This window comes from Populus trichocarpa, chromosome 16, assembly GCF_000002775.5.
Source record: "Populus trichocarpa isolate Nisqually-1 chromosome 16, P.trichocarpa_v4.1, whole genome shotgun sequence".
NCBI classification, from domain to species: domain Eukaryota; kingdom Viridiplantae; phylum Streptophyta; class Magnoliopsida; order Malpighiales; family Salicaceae; genus Populus; species Populus trichocarpa.
Genome location: NC_037300.2, coordinates 6,758,515 through 6,776,190, shown reverse-complemented (window position 1 = coordinate 6,776,190; position 17,676 = coordinate 6,758,515). Strand labels below are relative to the sequence as shown.

Genomic DNA, 17,676 nt, shown 5'->3' with positions numbered 1-17,676 from the left:
ACCTTAAAAAAAAGGGCTTTTAAATGGATGAAAACGGCAAAACAAAGTTTTTCTCAAACCATTCAAATTCTCACTAAAATATGCAAATAGCTTTCCAATATTAGGATCATCACAACTTACTTCGAACACTATGTGGAAGTATGGTAAGGCAAGAACAAGCAAAAGATGTCATGCTTGGAAAGACCAAGGGTGGTGGATCTGCATTTTAGTGCACGTTGACTATGTTTAAACGGCCATTTACAGATGGTCAGAACGCGGCTTCTTTTACAGTCATCTCTATATTCGTTGTTTATTAATAATATTCACACACAAAGAGCCTTCAACATTTGGGGCAACTGTTTCTTATGCCATTTTGTGTTTTTGTCGTTCACGATCATCATGCATCAAAATCAATTATAAGAAGGTTTTTGATCCGTATTGCTCGCTACTCCCTCCTATATAAAATCCAAGTGTTCCTTAATTTCCTTCTTTATTGAAAGAGGTTGTTTGCTTCGTCCGTCGATGTTTCTCATGCTGTCTTGCACGCATCCATCATAAAATTGCAGGTGCTAGGAAGAAACAAAATTGACAACTGGAAACAAATCTGTTTATATTATTAGAACCTCTCCACTGACCTGTGGTATTTACATTGATTTCCTTCATGCTAAAAGAGTATAACTGTACTGATGTATCATTTCCTGGCAGAACCAGTAATGGATGATGCCTCTTCCGCCACCGCTTCAAGTGAAGTCTCATCGATTTCCGCCATCTTGTTGAGAGGACCCAGGGCATCTCCAAAAAGAGTAGAGAATATCTGCCTATGGCATTCTTCACAGAAAAAGTAGTAGGAGAAGTGGCCTTCATTTGGGAGTTTATGCAAGATGGCCCGAGGTAGAACCCGAGTTATGTAATCAGTCATTGATGACGGCACTGCTTGATCATCCATCCCCTGTTCAGCATCAATCAACACATAAAATGAAAACAACCTAGGTTGCACTCTGCAATGTTAACTGTATAATTAAATCAGTGGAGTATTGTGTGCTTTAATGCTTGAAAATTCAACAAATTTGACTGCGCTGCCACTAAGGTGTATTCCATTACCAAAATAGAGATGGTGATCTCAGAAAAATACTAAAAGGGGCAGGAATTTTTCAAATTATAAAACAGTATGCTAATGCTGGCTTTACTAAAACAACAGAGTCTAACTTAACTTCAAAACAAAACAAAGTATGCTATTCACTTGGAAATCTTATACTGTGAGCTATGAATCAGGATGGTGAAGCAGCCACTATCATGAAAGAAGATTTCACATTTCACAAACCTGCCATATGTGTATTGGACCAAGGAATCCTGCCCATTCACATTCTTCCTGACTGTACATGGACCTGAGCCAAAGAAGAATGCCATTCCTCAGGCACTTTCTCTGCACGTGAAGATCTGCTAGGCTGAAACCCCAGTTTGACACCTGCAGCACAGCTTCCTCAATGAATGGTTTTGCAATCCCCAGGCGTACCGACTCCTCCACGTCCCTATGCCAAAACTCCTCAAACATTGGCCCCTCGATCAGAATTTCATCCTGGACGTGTAAAGCATATGTTATACAAATAATTAACAAAATAACATCCATCACAACTAGTTCTAATTTATGAAGGCTATCCAGACAAGTAAATTGTCAGATGCATCTGAATCAGAAACTGCTATTTATTTCAAGTACACAATAATACAAGAAGGAAGTCATATGTTTCCACTCATAATAGTGGTTGTCGTTTACTAGATGAAATCCTCATAGGGGAACCCATCTTGTAGTAACAACAGAAAAAGGTTGAAGATTAGAAACAGGTGATGCAACTGGAGAAGTCTGGCAAGGCTTATATACTCTGAGAAGTAACTCAAGCTAATAAAAACTAACCTTCTTTCCAAGTGATTGAGACATCCACTTATCAATTCGACCATGATTTCCAGACAGGAAGCTTTGGTGAAAAAAATAAGGGAGGAACTTCGGGAATTTCCGAGCCAAGAAGTACAATAGCTTCCTTCTTGATGACCACTGATCCCATGTTCTTCTCATCTCTTCCTTGGTCATGCTTGGCTCATATGGATTAATCATTGGAGCAAACATGGCAGCACCTGGCAAATTCAGTAAAGAAGATCATGATAAGTTACATCATATATTTGACATTTATCCCATGAAATATTTGTTAAATAACCATCTCAACCCAATAGTTTAAGCTGTTAGATTAAGTCCCAAGATATGATTTATATTATTCTCTAACGCACCCCTCAAGTGAAAGCCCTTTGGACTTGAAATTTGCACAGGTACATATTATCTTGTGTTTAATTTTTATCAAATAAATAGGGATGGTGAGATTCGAACTCGTGACCGCTTGGTCATTAAGGCTCTGATACCATGTCAAAGAACCAATTTAACCCAATAGCTTAAGCTGTTAGGTTAGGTTTTAAGATATGATTTATATTATTCTCTAGCAATATTGACTCCTAGTTCAAATACTAAGAAATACCAATTATGAAAGATATGTTTCATTAAATTTTTATATCTATCAATATATAGTCGTGATCTGAGAACTTGAAACTTCCGCTCATGAGGCAGGTGGGGGTGGGGAGATGAGATGAGGGGTACAGAAATGCTATGCTCGCAGTAGCCAGAGTGTCCAAGAAGTTCAAAGCTTCCTTCATTATAAATTCAAATTATCGCATATTGTACAACAATAGTACCATCCCCTATCCAGGGAACTGCCTAGTGCACATGCATGGTACCATTGCTGCTGATCCCAGACCAAAATCATTACATTGATCCTGGCTTTTTATTTTTCTAATGTAAAATTAATCAATGTGATGAAGGCTAGTGAATGGCATTTTCTTAAGCTCCGAATTCATCTAACTATAGCTAGCCATGTACGAAACATTCAGCTAGATACGATGTTGCTGCAAGGCTTTAGTCACTGCTAGGCAGATTTCCATTCTCATTCTCAAAACTCAACGTTATCCTTGCATATGCTGCCAAATCCAAACCACTTCCCAACTTGAATTTGGTAATCCAGTGCCAACTAACTATAACTAAATTGAAAATATACTTACCTTTGTTGACATTATCAGGCCAGAAAACAAGAGAATAGCATAAGATTCCTATGAAAATAGAGGCCAAGTACCTAATCATACATTTATAAAAATAAAAGAGTTGGCGTACCAGCAATTCTGTCAGGAATGTATCTAAGTGCAGCCCAAGAATGCATGCTTCCACTGGAGTAACCCAGGACCCAAAACTTTCCAAGAATACCGACAGAATCAGCTAGGTAGAGCATATCCATTGCCGATGAGTTTAGATTTCTTCTGGTATGAGGATCACTCTCTCCAAAACCAGGAAGGTCATATGAGACCAAGCGCACACCAAACTCTTCAAGCAGTGATGTTTTAACTCCAGGTATACCTTTCAAAGCACAAGGCATTAAAGACATCAAATTAATAAGCCAGCTGGTAGAGTCTAGTAATTCCCAGTTCCTCACCCATAGCATACCATACCTGCAAGTCGAGAGGAAAGAAAAGAATGGGGAGCAATCACGGAAAACCTTGCCCTGTCAGCTGGAACGCCTTGCTCCAGATAAGCCATGTGTCGACCATCAGGGAGCAGTATGCGAGTAGCACTAGGTGGATGTACACGCATTTTCTTTACAGACGGAACCAAGCTATTATTTGTGCTATTTCCACTTATGGCTGCACATTGTTTGCAAACAACACAACAAATTTTGTATGTATGGTCAGTCCAGTCACAAAGCATATTAAATGAATGAATAAATAAATAAAATAGCAAAGAATTTGTTCACATTCTCAACACATACGCAGATCCAAGTTAAAACAACAAGCTGCATAAGAAGATGGAGAAATATACGTGTATCGATAGCTGTGACGATTACCTGCAAGAGCAAGGAGAAGGACGAAGAAAATGACAGGCCAAGCAATTGCAGGGTCACGATCCTCAGGCAAAAACTCATTCAAATACTTTAATCTACCCGACGCTTTAGCCATTGGCTTTCCTAATTTTTGCACAATGAACGAATCTTCGCTCACCAAATTACTCTGCGTCACTATATCTTTACATCCCTTCCCTAAATCCACCAACATCTCCCCCCACGACTTCAGAAACCCCGTCACTTGCTCCTTCAAACTCTCCGTTTCCGTCTCCGACTCCATCATTCTTGTTGAAGCGAGTATCGGCGGTGGAGCCGCCATTATACCGATAGGTTCTCCAGTGTATTGGATACCACTGTTCTCCACTAAACTCGCTAGCTCGTCTTGCCACGTGTTCACTCCTCTCATATCCACCATTTTCACTGAAACAAAGGAACAGCACTAGTACCGCTCTCTCAGTCTCTCTCACACACACATTATAAAACGACAGAGAGTTCGCTTTACTAGCGTGAGTTTCAAGCCTTCATCGAAACCAGCTAACCGACCATTATTAAAGAAGAAGAAAAAAAGAATCAAATCTTCTTCTATGAATAGAAAAGAAGAAAGGCAAAGAAATATAAGGGGAAAAAAGAAGAAGAGTCAGTCAGTCAGTCTCTCCCTGGTGTTGCTGCTCTCCTCTGTACTTTTGACACATTCTCCCTCCCTCTTCCTTTATTTAATAGTAATTATCAACTTTTTTGCAACTTTTTTTTTTTTTTAATGGATTGACCAATCCTCTCGCTCTCCCTCGCTTATCACTCCTCCTTTCTCGCTGCTTGTAATTGTGTTGAACCTTTTGTATTTGGAGAGAGACGTGATGGTATGTTTCGACCGTTGGATGCCATGGAAGGTGACGCTTTTGCCACGTAACTCACGGCCAATACTCGCACGCCGCGCGGTTAAGGCCTTCGTAAAACCGGCTATGCCGGTGCGTGTCTGGCGGCTCGGGGAGTTAGTTAGTGTGGGGACGACCATGATGATATTTCACTGGTGGTAGTTGCGTACGGCGCTGATGTGTCAGTGAGAAATATGTGGTGGATGCATGTGCACGGGAATGTTTTTGCAATTTTTTTTTTTTAAGCCGTCTTCCTTAAATTTTAAGCCCATTAACGGTTGCATTGCGTTTGCTTGTTTCTCAAAGAAATATTAAATTAATATTTTGTAAAAAAATTATAATAAAAAAATCTTATTTTAATAAATTTTTAATTAAAAAATACTTTTTTAAAAAAAATCATCCACCACATTATTGATAACATACAGTAACTAAGTAGTTTTTGGCGGTGACGACGCCGTATATGATATCCCATGTGCTGCTCAGGCACTGGGATAGGAGCTGCTCTCTTCTATTATTGGAATGAAGGGAGCATCTTTTATTGGTGGTACCAAACTCAATTATTGAAGACTGATTGAAAGAGACAGCTATCAAATTAACGAAAGATAATAGACAGTCCCCTTTCTGGCGGATGATGATTTCTTTGTTAATAATCATAATTAAATCAAGAGATGTACAGATTAGTGCATGAACATTTCATATCCTCCCATGATTAGCTAATGGTGGGAAGAAAATCTTTTTAAGTCATTTCCACGCCAGTATTCTGCAAGCCATGATTTGCTGTCATGCGAGCAAATTGCAATTCCTCTTTACGTCGCACAGAAATATTGGTTTCTTGGGCCAACGAAAGCGCATTGTGCTTCCACACCAACTGGTCTTGGTCTATCCGCCTACCTGTACATCATGAACAGTCTGTCTCCCCTGCCTGCCTGCCTGCCTGCCTGCCTGCCAACCAGCGAGCTCCATGCCTTCAAAAATGTCATGGCATGTGCTGCTTTTCCACTGCTGACAGTACAGCTACATCACTCGAAACTTTTAGGTGCTTGCTACAAAAGGCCACAATTTCATGTCAAGAATGAATCCCTAATCCACCCCTGCTGGTACTCTTCTTCCAAGATTGCCACAAAATCGCGTTTCAATTTGCTTCTCCACCGAGCCTGTCGTCCTTGATCGCTGGTGGCGACACTCCCCCACGGGCTTCAATCTCAGAACCGAACAACTTCACCTGCATAACACAAGACAATTCAGCGTCTTTGCTGGTGGAAGTATTTCAGCCATTGCAAAACAAACACAAGCCAAGACCAAGTGAAACAAAGTATCATCATAGATTAAACAAGTCATATTTAAATAACAGTATATTATTCAATATCATGAAATATAATATGACCGAGACGTGATATGATCACTATCCCAGAACCAAATTTCCATCCACTTGGTGCAAATAGTAGAGAATTGAAGCCTCCGAGTACACTTTTCTAACCTCTTACTTGTACTTAGCAAGTATCTTGTATAGCCATGCAACTTATTACCATTTGTGAGTCATTAAGTGATAAAATGCCTCCTCATTACCATTTGACAAAGATGATCTTACAATGATATTAAAGATAGTATTCAAGTTAAAGAAGTACAAAATAATGAAGAGAGAAAATCATTCTTCTTTTATCAATAATAGCAGATGATTAAAAAGAAATTCTTGCGACAGAAAAGCAATTCAAGTGTTTCAGTTCAATCAACCACTGAATTAAAATCCCACAGTTGCTACACAATTATCTTAGTATCATACAAACTTCCAAGTTAAGAATGAAAGAAATTTTCAACCAGATTCTATAAAATCGAGGCCTGGTACTTCATCCATAATATGTTCCTTTTCCCACAAACTCGGTATAGTAAAATACTCTCTCATGGCTTTGAGCAGTAGAATAGGAGTGGAATGATGATACATGTAATCAATACCACTACTTTGAGTTGCTCTCTAGAATAGCAGAGCTGTGCAAATGGAAAATGTGATATCAAGAGATTAAGCAATTGATCTAATACATCTTCAACCAATTGATGATAAGTCTGAACAACAGTAATGGAAATGAATTTACAAACAAAATAATGTCACATCCAAGAAAATGACTTCGATCCATATAATCATGTGATGGAGAAGCAAAAGTCATGAATGATGTGTAGTACTCTACAATTTCAAGTGGCAGTGATCAGTGATGGAAAATAACATTTTACTATAACAGGCATGAAATTAACGTGGATATGCCAAATATAACGATGTTGAAAGGGAGTATAGAACTTTAATTTGACAAGCGACGCTTTCATATTTCTAAATTTCTTCTCACTCAATCCTTTCATCAGCTTTAAAGTATATCATATTTTGGCAAAGGGGGATTAGAGGGTCAACGACAGAGCATCCTTTTTATCAGGAAGAACAAACCAGTTAGGATTGGTGTTTCTACCACAACATTCCATGAGCTAAAAAGGTTGAAAGGCCCAGCAAGCAGTGGATGAAACACACTTAAAAAGTAACATAAGAAAATAGCAAAACAGACAAAAGAACCCATTAAAAACATTACCATATTACTTTACCTGCACATTTGAAAATGTAGCCAATGCAATTCGCAGCTTATTCGGAGCCATTAACTAACTCAGAACGTCTTCTCCTCCTCTCTCTAGTAGCCATTTTCTCCCCATACCTCTGCAGTATATCCGCCAAATCAACAAACCCTGCCTCCCTCAATTTCTTCCCCACCTCCTTAAACATAACCACACCTTCCTCACTTGAATAATAATGCAAAAACTTATTGTAATCAAACCTAGGCACCTCAAGTGATCCTTTCATTGTCCTCTCTACGTATTTGGTGGCTTCTAATGACTTCCCAGCCTTAATCAAACCTCCAACAAAAATAGACTCAAAATTCACAAGTGGGTCTGGCCCCTTCCTCCCTCTCTTCCCTAAATGCCCTTGCAATAGCATAATATATGTGTGCATTGTAGGCTCACAGCCTCTATTAATCATCTCTCTGAACACCTGTGTTGCTTCACTCGCCCTCCTTGACCTTACGAGCCCCTTAATCAGTCCATGATACACGCTAATGTCTGTTTTTTCAATCCTTTCGACAACTTTATGAGCCTCTGCATGCCGGCCTCTTGTTAGAAGGCCATAAACTAGGGACCCCAATGTTGAATTATCTGCTTGAATTCCTCTCTGGCGCATTTCATCAAACACCATCTGCGCTTGCACAACTTTACCTTTTCTACACATCCAATCAATCACAAGCCTGTAAGTGGAGAGCGCTAAATCATCCATTCTATTCACCCTCATCGTCTGAAACACCTTCAAAGCCTCATCATACTCATTCCTCTTGAAAAGTGTCTCCATCATTTTCTCAAACACCTCGATCTCCGGCTCGATGCTCTCGTCCACCATCAAATTCCAGATCTTTGAAGCCTCGATCAACTCACCAACATCACAGAACCCCTTAACCAACCACCCATAGGTAACCCCGTCAGGCCTAATCCAATCCTTCAACTTCAAAACCACAAACTTTGCCTCCTCAACAAGCTTACCCTTGCACAAATTCTCCACCACCTTGTTTAACCTCTCAACTCTATACTCGCATCCATGCTCATTCATAAAGTGAAAGAATTCAGCACATTTTTTCAACTCCCTTGCTGAAGCTAGTGCTTTCAAAACAATTATAAAAGTCTTATCATTAACCAAACCACGTTTTGCCATTTCCTGGACAGCACCCCACAAGAGATCAAGGTTTCTTGATCTTCCAAAGATGTCAAGCATCTTGTTTAAAGACACGGAAGTGTGAGTGAAACGTGAACAAGGCATCTGTTGTGTGTATTGAAAGAAGCGATGCACGGGGCGCCAAGAGGCTGGGAATTTGTTGCAAACTTGGAGGAAGAACTCATGGGTAAGGTTGAAATCAATGGAGGAAAGTTTGTTACGGAGTTTGAAGTCTGAAGAGTCTTGTTGTTGGAAGAGGACGGTGCAAACCCGGAGAAGGTGATCTTCATTAACTGGGGATGGTGAAGATGGGTACGTTTGGCTTGATTCAGTAGTTAAGAGGCAAAGACAACGGTGGTGCTGGCGGTGAGAGAAGGAGTTAAGAAGGGGTTTCATGAACAAAAAACGCATCGTGATCATTTCAATTTTTGAATGAGAGAGTGCTGTAACTCAGTTCAAAGGACAGCTACTTTTGCAGTGGCTTTCAACACCTGACGCCAACTTATTTACAAAAAAAAAAAAAATCAAGTCAATTATAGCAAGTTTTGATTCGGATAATAACTATATCTGAAGAACAAAACGGACTTTAAGTGCCATAGATGCCTTCATACAAATGATTCATTCATCAATAAAAGTCTCCTCAACGGCAGGCAATTCATCAAACACCTTAGATTCTGTTTGAAAACCCATACCGGAACTCATACAAAAGAAAGCGAGCATCTTTTAAAAAGTAATTAAGAATAGCACTAGGAATTTCTCTACAGAAATTGCAATAGTATCCGGGTTCTCATCCTGCCTGGTATCTTTTTTTTTGTTCAGACACGGTGCTCTGATTTGTTCACTCTGTTCTCCCTCCCTCCCCCATCCGTCCATCTTTTGCGCTTTTCTATTTATGGATAGAGTTCATTTTACCACATTGTCCTTGCTTCAGTATCGAATGCTGGTTTAAATATTGGAGAATTTGGTATTTACACTTGAAAGAGACTGAAAAACCGTTGCCTCTTTGCTTTCAAGGTCATAGAAATTAACAAAAACTTAAAAAAGATCAAACATTCAACACCGAATCGGTGTGTTGTGGATTCAAATGATACAAAGGGGTAATATAGTACTTTTATAAGATTTATCGGTCAAATGATCGACTACAAAACGATTTTTTAATATTTTTTCTAGTATAATACAATAACTAAATTATTTTTAAAAATAAAAAACTTTAAACTAATATCTAGGAATTTTTTTATATTTTTACTTTTTAAAACATAATAAAATAAATAAATTATATTTAAAAGCAAAATTTCTTAAACTAGCATCAAGCTTTTTTTTTTTCATCTTGATTTTTTTAGTTATAATTAAGTTGACTAATGAACAACTATGTATTTTTATTAATATAAAATATTATTTTAAAAAAAAATTGATTGACACGTACAATACATGCATCAAACAAGTGGAATACATTTGTGACCTTCAGGTGGTGCATGTTATGTTGTCTTCTAGCCAAATAATGTCTTTTATAGTGGCATTGAGAGTGGCACATCAAGCTCTTTCAAGTGATGGGGTGTTCTAACTGACTCTTTTTATTTTCCTCTGTATTTTTGTTTTATCATCTCGATTTTCACATCTACTCTTTTAAAAATTAAATATGTCATGTTAGTTTGTATTTGTATTAATATTGGTTCTTATTCTTTGGATTATTAGTTATTTTACTTTTAATGTTTTTTTAAGTTCATTTTGTTTTTCAATTTTATCCCCCAACTTTTTATTTTATTTAATCTTTTTATTCAATAAACAAAATTTTTATAAAAGAATTAAAAATAAAAATCATAAGAACAATAAGTGAAATTGAAATATTAAAAATAAAAAAAACAAATATTTATTTTTTTGAATAAAAAAACAATTAAAAAAAAAACAATCATTACCAATAAACCATCCATCAACTGTCGTCGTGTTTTACACCAAAAGAAAGAAAATGCGATAGAACTTCTAACTACACGAAGAGAGATGAGAGGATAGGTTTAACTACCAAGAAACGTACAATGCGCTATCTAAAAAGCACGAATGCTTTCCACGCACTGACGCATTTTAAGCACCAAAGGCTACTTGTATAGGAAGCACTGCATTGTTTCCCGTCTACACAAGCCCACTTCTTGCAAGCAATTTCCAGCAAAACCTTCACACAGTGAGCGGCTTGTCGTGAAGATTAAAATAGAACGAAAGGTATACTGAAAAAAGAAATTGGTCCGTAAATAACCCCTTCAATAGATAATGATTCTCCGTCATAAAAGGATTGTAATTACCAGTTGCGATCGACATTTATAAGTTCCTGCAGAATATGAGGCAGTAGTACGTGTCAGGATGAGCAACATAACATCAGAACGGTACTCGTCCACATGTCCAGGAAACTATTGATTTTAATCTATCACTTTGAGTCTCCCCTTCTTTACACGAACATGCTGGGCTTTGAATCAGCTAAAGGGCTTTGGACGAGAAAGCTACAATCTTGATAGAATGAGGAGCATCCTGTGTCCAAGTGTTGGGATCATCTAGCCTACTGGTAGCATGTGCTACGACATTACTTTCCCTTTTAACATGTGAAAAGGAGAGAGAGAAGCAAAGTTTTGGGACAACATCTGAATATCCTCAAGGTTGGGCAGGCTCATAAATCCCTGAACCAATGATAAGCAGTTGGTCTCTACCGTGAGCCATCTGCTGGTGGAATCCATGGTCCTGTAATACTTGTCCTGCATGCGAATCTGCGTTGGAATGGAATTCTCTTTTTGCGTAACCAGAGATAAGAGAAATTTCCATGGTCTTGATATCATCACTATCCAGCTCCTTCAGTACTTGGAAAACAGCAAGTTCCTTGAGGTCCATAATGCCCATAAAAACCCAAGAAAATGCATATTTCACCGACAATATATTAGGTGACTCTTCACCGCTGTAAACCAGCCCAAAAACTAGTGTATTAATGTACACTAGTGGGATATGCAAAGAAACTAGAGGACCAGAATTCCTTGGCAACAGGGCATGTAATAAACACATATGTAGTGTCTTCATGAGAAGCTCCACATCTAGAACTGGGAGTTCCAGCCAATATTCATTCCCTAGTAGAAAGGTTCAGCGGGGTGGGTAAAGCTTCGTGCAAGAGACGGCATGCATGATGTTTTGCTTTAGGTGGAAGAAGGAGAGGAGTCCACAGTTTAGACCACCAGCCAGTCAAATCAGAAACATGATTTGACTGAGATCCACCTGTCCTTCCAAACCCTAACCACCAAAGAGTTGTTCCCAAGAGACCATCTTCAGACCTACTTGCCCATGTATAGCTTGGCCGAAAACCAATTTTTGCAAATAACAAGGTGTTTCTCGGAAAATATCGAGAACTCAGCACAGAATCTGGTGAAAAGATCACCCGCCAAACTTTGAGTGTATGAAATATGATTTAATTTGTCATGCCCTGAAGCCAAAAATCATGAAAATTCTCCATTTGTATAATAACTCCAAATGTTTTATAAGCATGCAAGGCATTTTAACTCTAATTAAAAAAATTATACTTAAAATAATACCACATTAAAAGAAAAAAAATACATTGAATTATAAATTAACTAAACTCAATATAAATAATCTCACATCAAATAATCTAACTTCAAAAATAAATAAGATTAAATATATTACAAGTCTAAGATGATAAATTTATCAATTATTGAAATATTTTAATCTAAAATCAACTAGCTTCCAAAGCAACCACTTGACATTCTAAATCTCTTCCAAATCATCTGGAAATAAATAAATAAATAAATAGAGAGAGTGTGTCACATGCTCAGTAAATAACAATTCATTTCTCTAACTGAATCAAACATGTCAAAACTTACTGATACATATGAGTTACAATCAATTCATTAAAAGCATATTTATAAATCATACACAAAGAACTCATTGCATACTATAACTAGGTGTCATTCTCATCATAACACTATTAGAAGGCCAAATCTCGGTGACCTAAAATTATTACCTCATCATCTTTTTTCAATTTTTTAATTTCATTATTAATTAAAAATAATTTACCAAAAACATATAAAATCACATTCAATGGTTTTCTATCAATCCAAGACTCTATTAGTATAGCACTCACTCCTTAAAAATGATTAAAAATAAAATATTATAAAAATCCTAATTTCTAAACTTTTCTTAATAACCCTTATATGCATACAAAAACTCACTTAAAAGGTAACGATATAGAACACGCACCTTAAATTCATGGAGAAAATTTTTTTTGTCATAGATAAATCCTCGTCTTTGATCTCCCCCTCTCCCTCTCTATGATAATATAGGTTTTGATTGTCTAACAAAATAAAATGTAAATTACTCTAATGTGTTATTTTCTTTTTATTCTCTGAATTATTTTGTAATTATTAATATAACTACTATTACTTATAATACCCTTAATTAATAAAAAGGACATTATAGGAAACCGAATCAATTATATTATATTTATTATTATTATTATTATTATTATTATATATTAGTTATAACTCAATGTTCGACAACACATATTGGTAAAAAAAACAAAGAGAAAATGAATTTGAAATTTGAATCAAGACAACAAAAATTAGAAATTTGAGGACCTACAAGGATGAGATTATAAAATTGAGAGTCATTTTGATAAAAAGAAAATTGAAAGAATCGATAAGTTTGAGAATTTAATTAAACTTTAAATTAGTTTAATTAATAAAATTGAGAGTTTAATTAAAAAATTGATAAGTTTGGGAACTTAATTAAGCTTTGAGTTAGTTTAATTAATGAAATCAGGAGCTTAATTGAAAAATATCAAACCTTCAGTGACCAAACTGAAAGATGGCCATTCCCATCCCAAAACCACGCCGTTCAAAAACACTGTGCATCTTCTTCTTCGTCTGAAAGAGAGGAAAGCCCGCCTGCAGAAACCATAACCTCTGGTCAGGTCTCACTGCCCTCAGACCAGACTTGGACGTATACCGAATGGTCTACCATCTGACCCCTTTCCAGCCGACTTTCCTCCACCGCCACAAGGTGCCAGCAGGCCGAGGAAACCGCCACCAACGGTCCAGCACTGGCAGGACTGTTGGTGTCCCAATCCAACCAAAACACAAAGTCTCAGACCTTATCATTATCCTGGGAAGATAAGGTGCAAAAACCAACAAGAAAGAGAGAGAGAGAGAGAGAGAGACGAGGATCCAAATACAAAAACAAAAAAAACAGAGCAGGAGAAAAGACAGAGAGAACAGGAGAGGGAGCCAGAGAGGAAACACAGAGATTAAAAAAGGAGAACACAAGAAACCAGAAAGATAACTTTGCTCTCCCTCACAGCAAACCACTGGTCTAACCTAGAGGACATAAAACCAGAAAGAGGAAAAACAGAGAAAAAAAAGCCAGAAGAGACGAGAGAGAATTAACCTGAAAAAACAGAATAAAAAAGAACAAAAAAAGAAAAGACGAAAGAGCATAAAGGAAGCCGAAAGAACAGAGGTTGGAATCCCATCTTCTTCCCAGAATCCCAGCAACGAGCACCTGCAAGGTCTTCGTCCAGAACGTCCTACCCCCAGGTAAGTCTTTTTCTTTCCCTGCTTTTGAATTATAATTACCTTGGTACTGTTGCAAGCATGCGTGAATAATTCACGCTGCCTGCAACAGTGTCCAGCCGGGTTGCTGGCTTGAGCCAGTAACCAGGCTGGGCCAACTGGATCCAGTCCAGTTCATACAGTTGAGATAGATCCAGCCTAAAGGCTGGGCTGGGCTTGGCCTCAGGCCTAACTGGTTAAATTTTATTTTAGGTTAAAGGTATATTTGGAAAATACATCCTTATATTTTTTTCTTTTTGTTTTGAAATCCGGCTAAATGAGTCCTTTTGGATATTAAAAAATTATAGAAAATTTTGGATGTTCTTTTTTATTTATTTACGGGTCTCTCATAATTATTTTTTTGTTGGGTTTGCTGTATGGTTTTACTGTAAAATATAAATTTAATATGTGATATATATATATATATATATATATATATATAATGTAATTTCAAGTAAAAAATACGCCTAAGAACACACTCGAAAACACCTTCTTTATGTAAACAACGTAGGACAGGTTTGAATTTTGAAACTTGAATGTGAAAGAATGTTTGAAATAAACTATCTTTAATTGCGAAAATAACTAACAGTGTCAGTGATCCAAAGCAGTTAATTCTTCTTGTCGGTATATATTTGAATAAGATACCCTCATCTAGAGGTCTTGGGTCCACGCAATTTTGGTTTGATGCAGATTGCTTCGATCGCACCTAACTCCTTAGAAAAAGTTGGGACAGATCTCTCTCTCTCTCTCTCTCTACATATATTTCTTTTTTTCTTTTTTTCAAGCCTTAAAGAAAACAAAAGATATTAGAACGTAAAAACTTTGATACATAATTATCAAAATATTTTAATGGTGATATATTAAATATATTTTTTAAAAAATATATTAAAATGGTGACACATCAAATCTACTCGGGACAACAATGATTCATCTCTGAAACCTGCAATTTAGGACATGAGATTATGAAAAAACTATAGAATCCACATCAAAATAAATTAAAAAAATTAATTATAATAAATCAAATATTGATGGCTAAAAACAAAAAAAAATAAATTAAAAAAAAATAACCCAAGTAAACTTATATCGATAACGGGCACAACGCCACATGTCAATCTAATTTTTTTTTGGAAGTAAGAAGAACAAAGTTTAAAAGACTCTAGGATTTCCATTAAAAAAAAAGAAAGAAAATCAGTCTATTGGGTTCAATAAGTTCAATTAATTTAATAACATAAAAAAAAGCAACTCTAATTTAATCTTTTAAAATAGTAACCCGTGAAATCTTAAACTCAGACTCAATCAAGAAACTCAATTCCTAGCTCAAAAAAACAAGAAAAAAAAAAAACACAATGTCAACTCATGTTAACCTATTAAGTCTATGATCCAAATCATTTGACTACAAGCATCAAATTTAAAAAACCTAGAAGCTAAAATTTTAATTAATTAAATATTAGAGGATGAAATAAAAAAAATTATACAAAGGGATAAAAAAAATAACAATTATAAGCCAAAAAAAGGTTTCAGCCCACTCGCGTCAACACACCAAATACACAGGTCAGGTTATGAGATTGGATAATCTGATAGAAAGAAAAATAAAAAAAAATCATGAAATCAAATTTTTTAAAAAACCATCGTTAGCTTACAAAACTCGTGATGCAAGCCATTTGAATAGAGGTATCAAATATGAAAAAAAAAATCACAAAACTCAATTCTTAACAAACTAAATATTGAATGATTAAATAAAAAAAAAATCTAACCACACATAAGGATCTAATAGAAGAAAGAATAATTAAAAGCCAAAAAAAAGGTGTGAGTCCAATCGGATTAAACTGTCAAATTTACAAGTCAGGTCATGAGATCAAGATAACCTAATAGAAAGGAAAACAAAGAAAACAATAAAAGTCTTTTTTTCTAAGAAAACCAATGTCGAGTAGTGAGATCAAAAGAGAAATTAAGTCCAAATACGATGTCAGCATGTGTTAGCTTATAAAACTCGTGATCCAGACCATTTGATCAGAAGTGCCAAGCATGAAAAAAAACACGAAGCCTAATTTTTAATAAATTAAGTTTCAAATCATGAAATTGAAAAAAAATAATCATACAAAAAGATAAAAAAGAAAGAGTAGCAATTAAAAAAATGATGATCAATTTAAAAAAAAATGATAGGGTGAATAATTTTGAATTGAAGGGTTAAATTGAAAACAAAATAAATCACAAAATAATTAAAAGAATCAATCACCAAAACAACGAGGACTAAATTAAAAAAATAACAAATTAAAAATATTTTATCAAATAATGAAATTGAAAACTTGAAAATTCACAAAAAGAGAAAGAAAAAAATTAAAAAATATAAAAAAGCATTATCAAAATTGAAGAAACAAAAAAATAATAAATCTAGAATGAAGGGTAAAATTGAAAACCTATAAAAAAACTAAGAATAAAAATTATAAAAAAAAATTAAGAACTGACATTCAAATACGTGCAATTAAAAAATACTATCATGAAATTTTAAGAATTTAAAATTTGAATCCCTACTCTTAAACCCTAAAAACTCTCTTAACCACTTTAATTGAACTCATATTTGGTATTTTTCTTAAGGATTTAAAGGGAAAAAAATCAAAAACCCTTCTCCCTTTCTCTAACAAGGAGAAGAAAAATGCATGTATTTATAAGTTGGATTTTTTTTATTTACCACAATACTCTTATGCCCAATTCAGTATTTTTATATGCCCAATCTCGATCCACTTTTAAATTATCTAACATAAACATCTAGCTCTTTAATATTTAATTTCTAATTACTTAGCAATAATCCATTTATATTTTCAATTAATCCATATCATTTCTCGGTTAATTTACAAAAAAAAAATATATATTAAACCGAGGGTTCACACAAGATCAACAATCAAGTTAAAAATGTTTTTCCAGGTGTAGGAATGGCACCAGAATCAAACTTTCACTCGCCTGGAACACTAGAATTCATGCATACACACATGAGAAGTTTTCAGCTTCATAGTGCACCTGAGACTGGAATGGGAAGGGAGCAGGTGGTTCAAGAGCGTGAAAGGAATACTCGTGACAACTTATCTTTGTTGGTAAGGATTATGGTATTGATATCAGCAAGACCACAGGAGGCGGCTCTCCTGAGAGGCTTGCAGATAACGAAGATGAGCCTAGAGGAAATTCAGTGCGTCAACCCTATTCTTCATTAGTGAACAATGCTGTTAAAATCATGAATGATGGGGTGAACATGACTACAGAACCTGAGCAGCCTGTTGTAAGAGGCAGTTCTCATGAGATGCTACAGTTATTCAAGATGAACCTAGAAGAGATTCATCCCAACCAGTAAATCTAACGTGTCTTGGCCTTGGAAGATATGATGATCAAACTCTGTACTACATCATTGAACAATAAGGTCATAATGAATGATGTAGAGAACTTGGTTAGAGAGCCTGGGCATCCTGTTGCGAGAGATAGCTATCTTGAAGGGCTTCTGCATGTGTTATGGTGATGGGAGCAGCGGAGATGCATTTCCAACTAAAAAGCTAGTGGCTGAAGAGTTCGAAAAACATAAGAAAGCTATCTGG

The 17,676-nt window shown here is 36.0% G+C and overlaps 2 protein-coding genes and 1 long non-coding RNA gene across 3 annotated transcripts; all 3 read right to left on the bottom strand.

Annotated features, from left to right (window-relative positions):
* Positions 1–564: 564 nt before the first annotated feature.
* On the bottom strand, positions 565–4,649 carry LOC7465302 (uncharacterized). Its single transcript, XM_002322824.4, has 6 exons — positions 3,909–4,649; positions 3,517–3,708; positions 3,185–3,424; positions 1,889–2,106; positions 1,301–1,555; positions 565–928 (listed from the first exon to the last, which is right to left on the bottom strand). Exons 1-6 carry the CDS (start codon positions 4,318–4,320, stop codon positions 671–673), a joined length of 1,575 nt encoding a protein of 524 aa, XP_002322860.1. The 5' UTR covers positions 4,321–4,649; the 3' UTR covers positions 565–670.
* A 746-nt stretch (positions 4,650–5,395) lies between these two features.
* On the bottom strand, positions 5,396–9,386 carry LOC7467608 (putative pentatricopeptide repeat-containing protein At1g26500). The gene is made up of 2 exons (XM_024587323.2): positions 7,358–9,386; positions 5,396–5,999 (listed from the first exon to the last, which is right to left on the bottom strand). The coding sequence occupies exon 1, from the start codon at positions 8,925–8,927 to the stop codon at positions 7,395–7,397; it is 1,533 nt and encodes a 510-aa protein (XP_024443091.1). The 5' UTR covers positions 8,928–9,386; the 3' UTR covers positions 5,396–5,999; positions 7,358–7,394.
* A 2,682-nt stretch (positions 9,387–12,068) lies between these two features.
* Positions 12,069–14,099, bottom strand: LOC112324508 (uncharacterized). The gene is made up of 2 exons (XR_002978393.2): positions 13,332–14,099; positions 12,069–12,840 (listed from the first exon to the last, which is right to left on the bottom strand). It is a non-coding gene; the product is annotated as an uncharacterized LOC112324508 (long non-coding RNA).
* Between the last annotated feature and the right edge of the window lie 3,577 nt (positions 14,100–17,676).

What these genes read in the sequence shown, in the direction of transcription:
- LOC7465302 (XM_002322824.4), bottom strand. Translation starts at nt 4,320, where the DNA reads ATGGTGGATATGAGAGGAGTGAACACGTGGCAAGACGAGCTAGCGAGT. An exon ending in TCTTTCCTCTCGACTTGCAG is followed by an intron (nt 3,425 to 3,516) that starts GTATGGTATGCT and finishes GTGCTTTGAAAG; the next exon opens with GTATACCTGGAGTTAAAACA. An exon ending in CTCAATCACTTGGAAAGAAG is followed by an intron (nt 1,556 to 1,888) that starts GTTAGTTTTTAT and finishes TTACACGTCCAG; the next exon opens with GATGAAATTCTGATCGAGGG.
- LOC7467608 (XM_024587323.2), bottom strand. Translation starts at nt 8,927, where the DNA reads ATGATCACGATGCGTTTTTTGTTCATGAAACCCCTTCTTAACTCCTTC.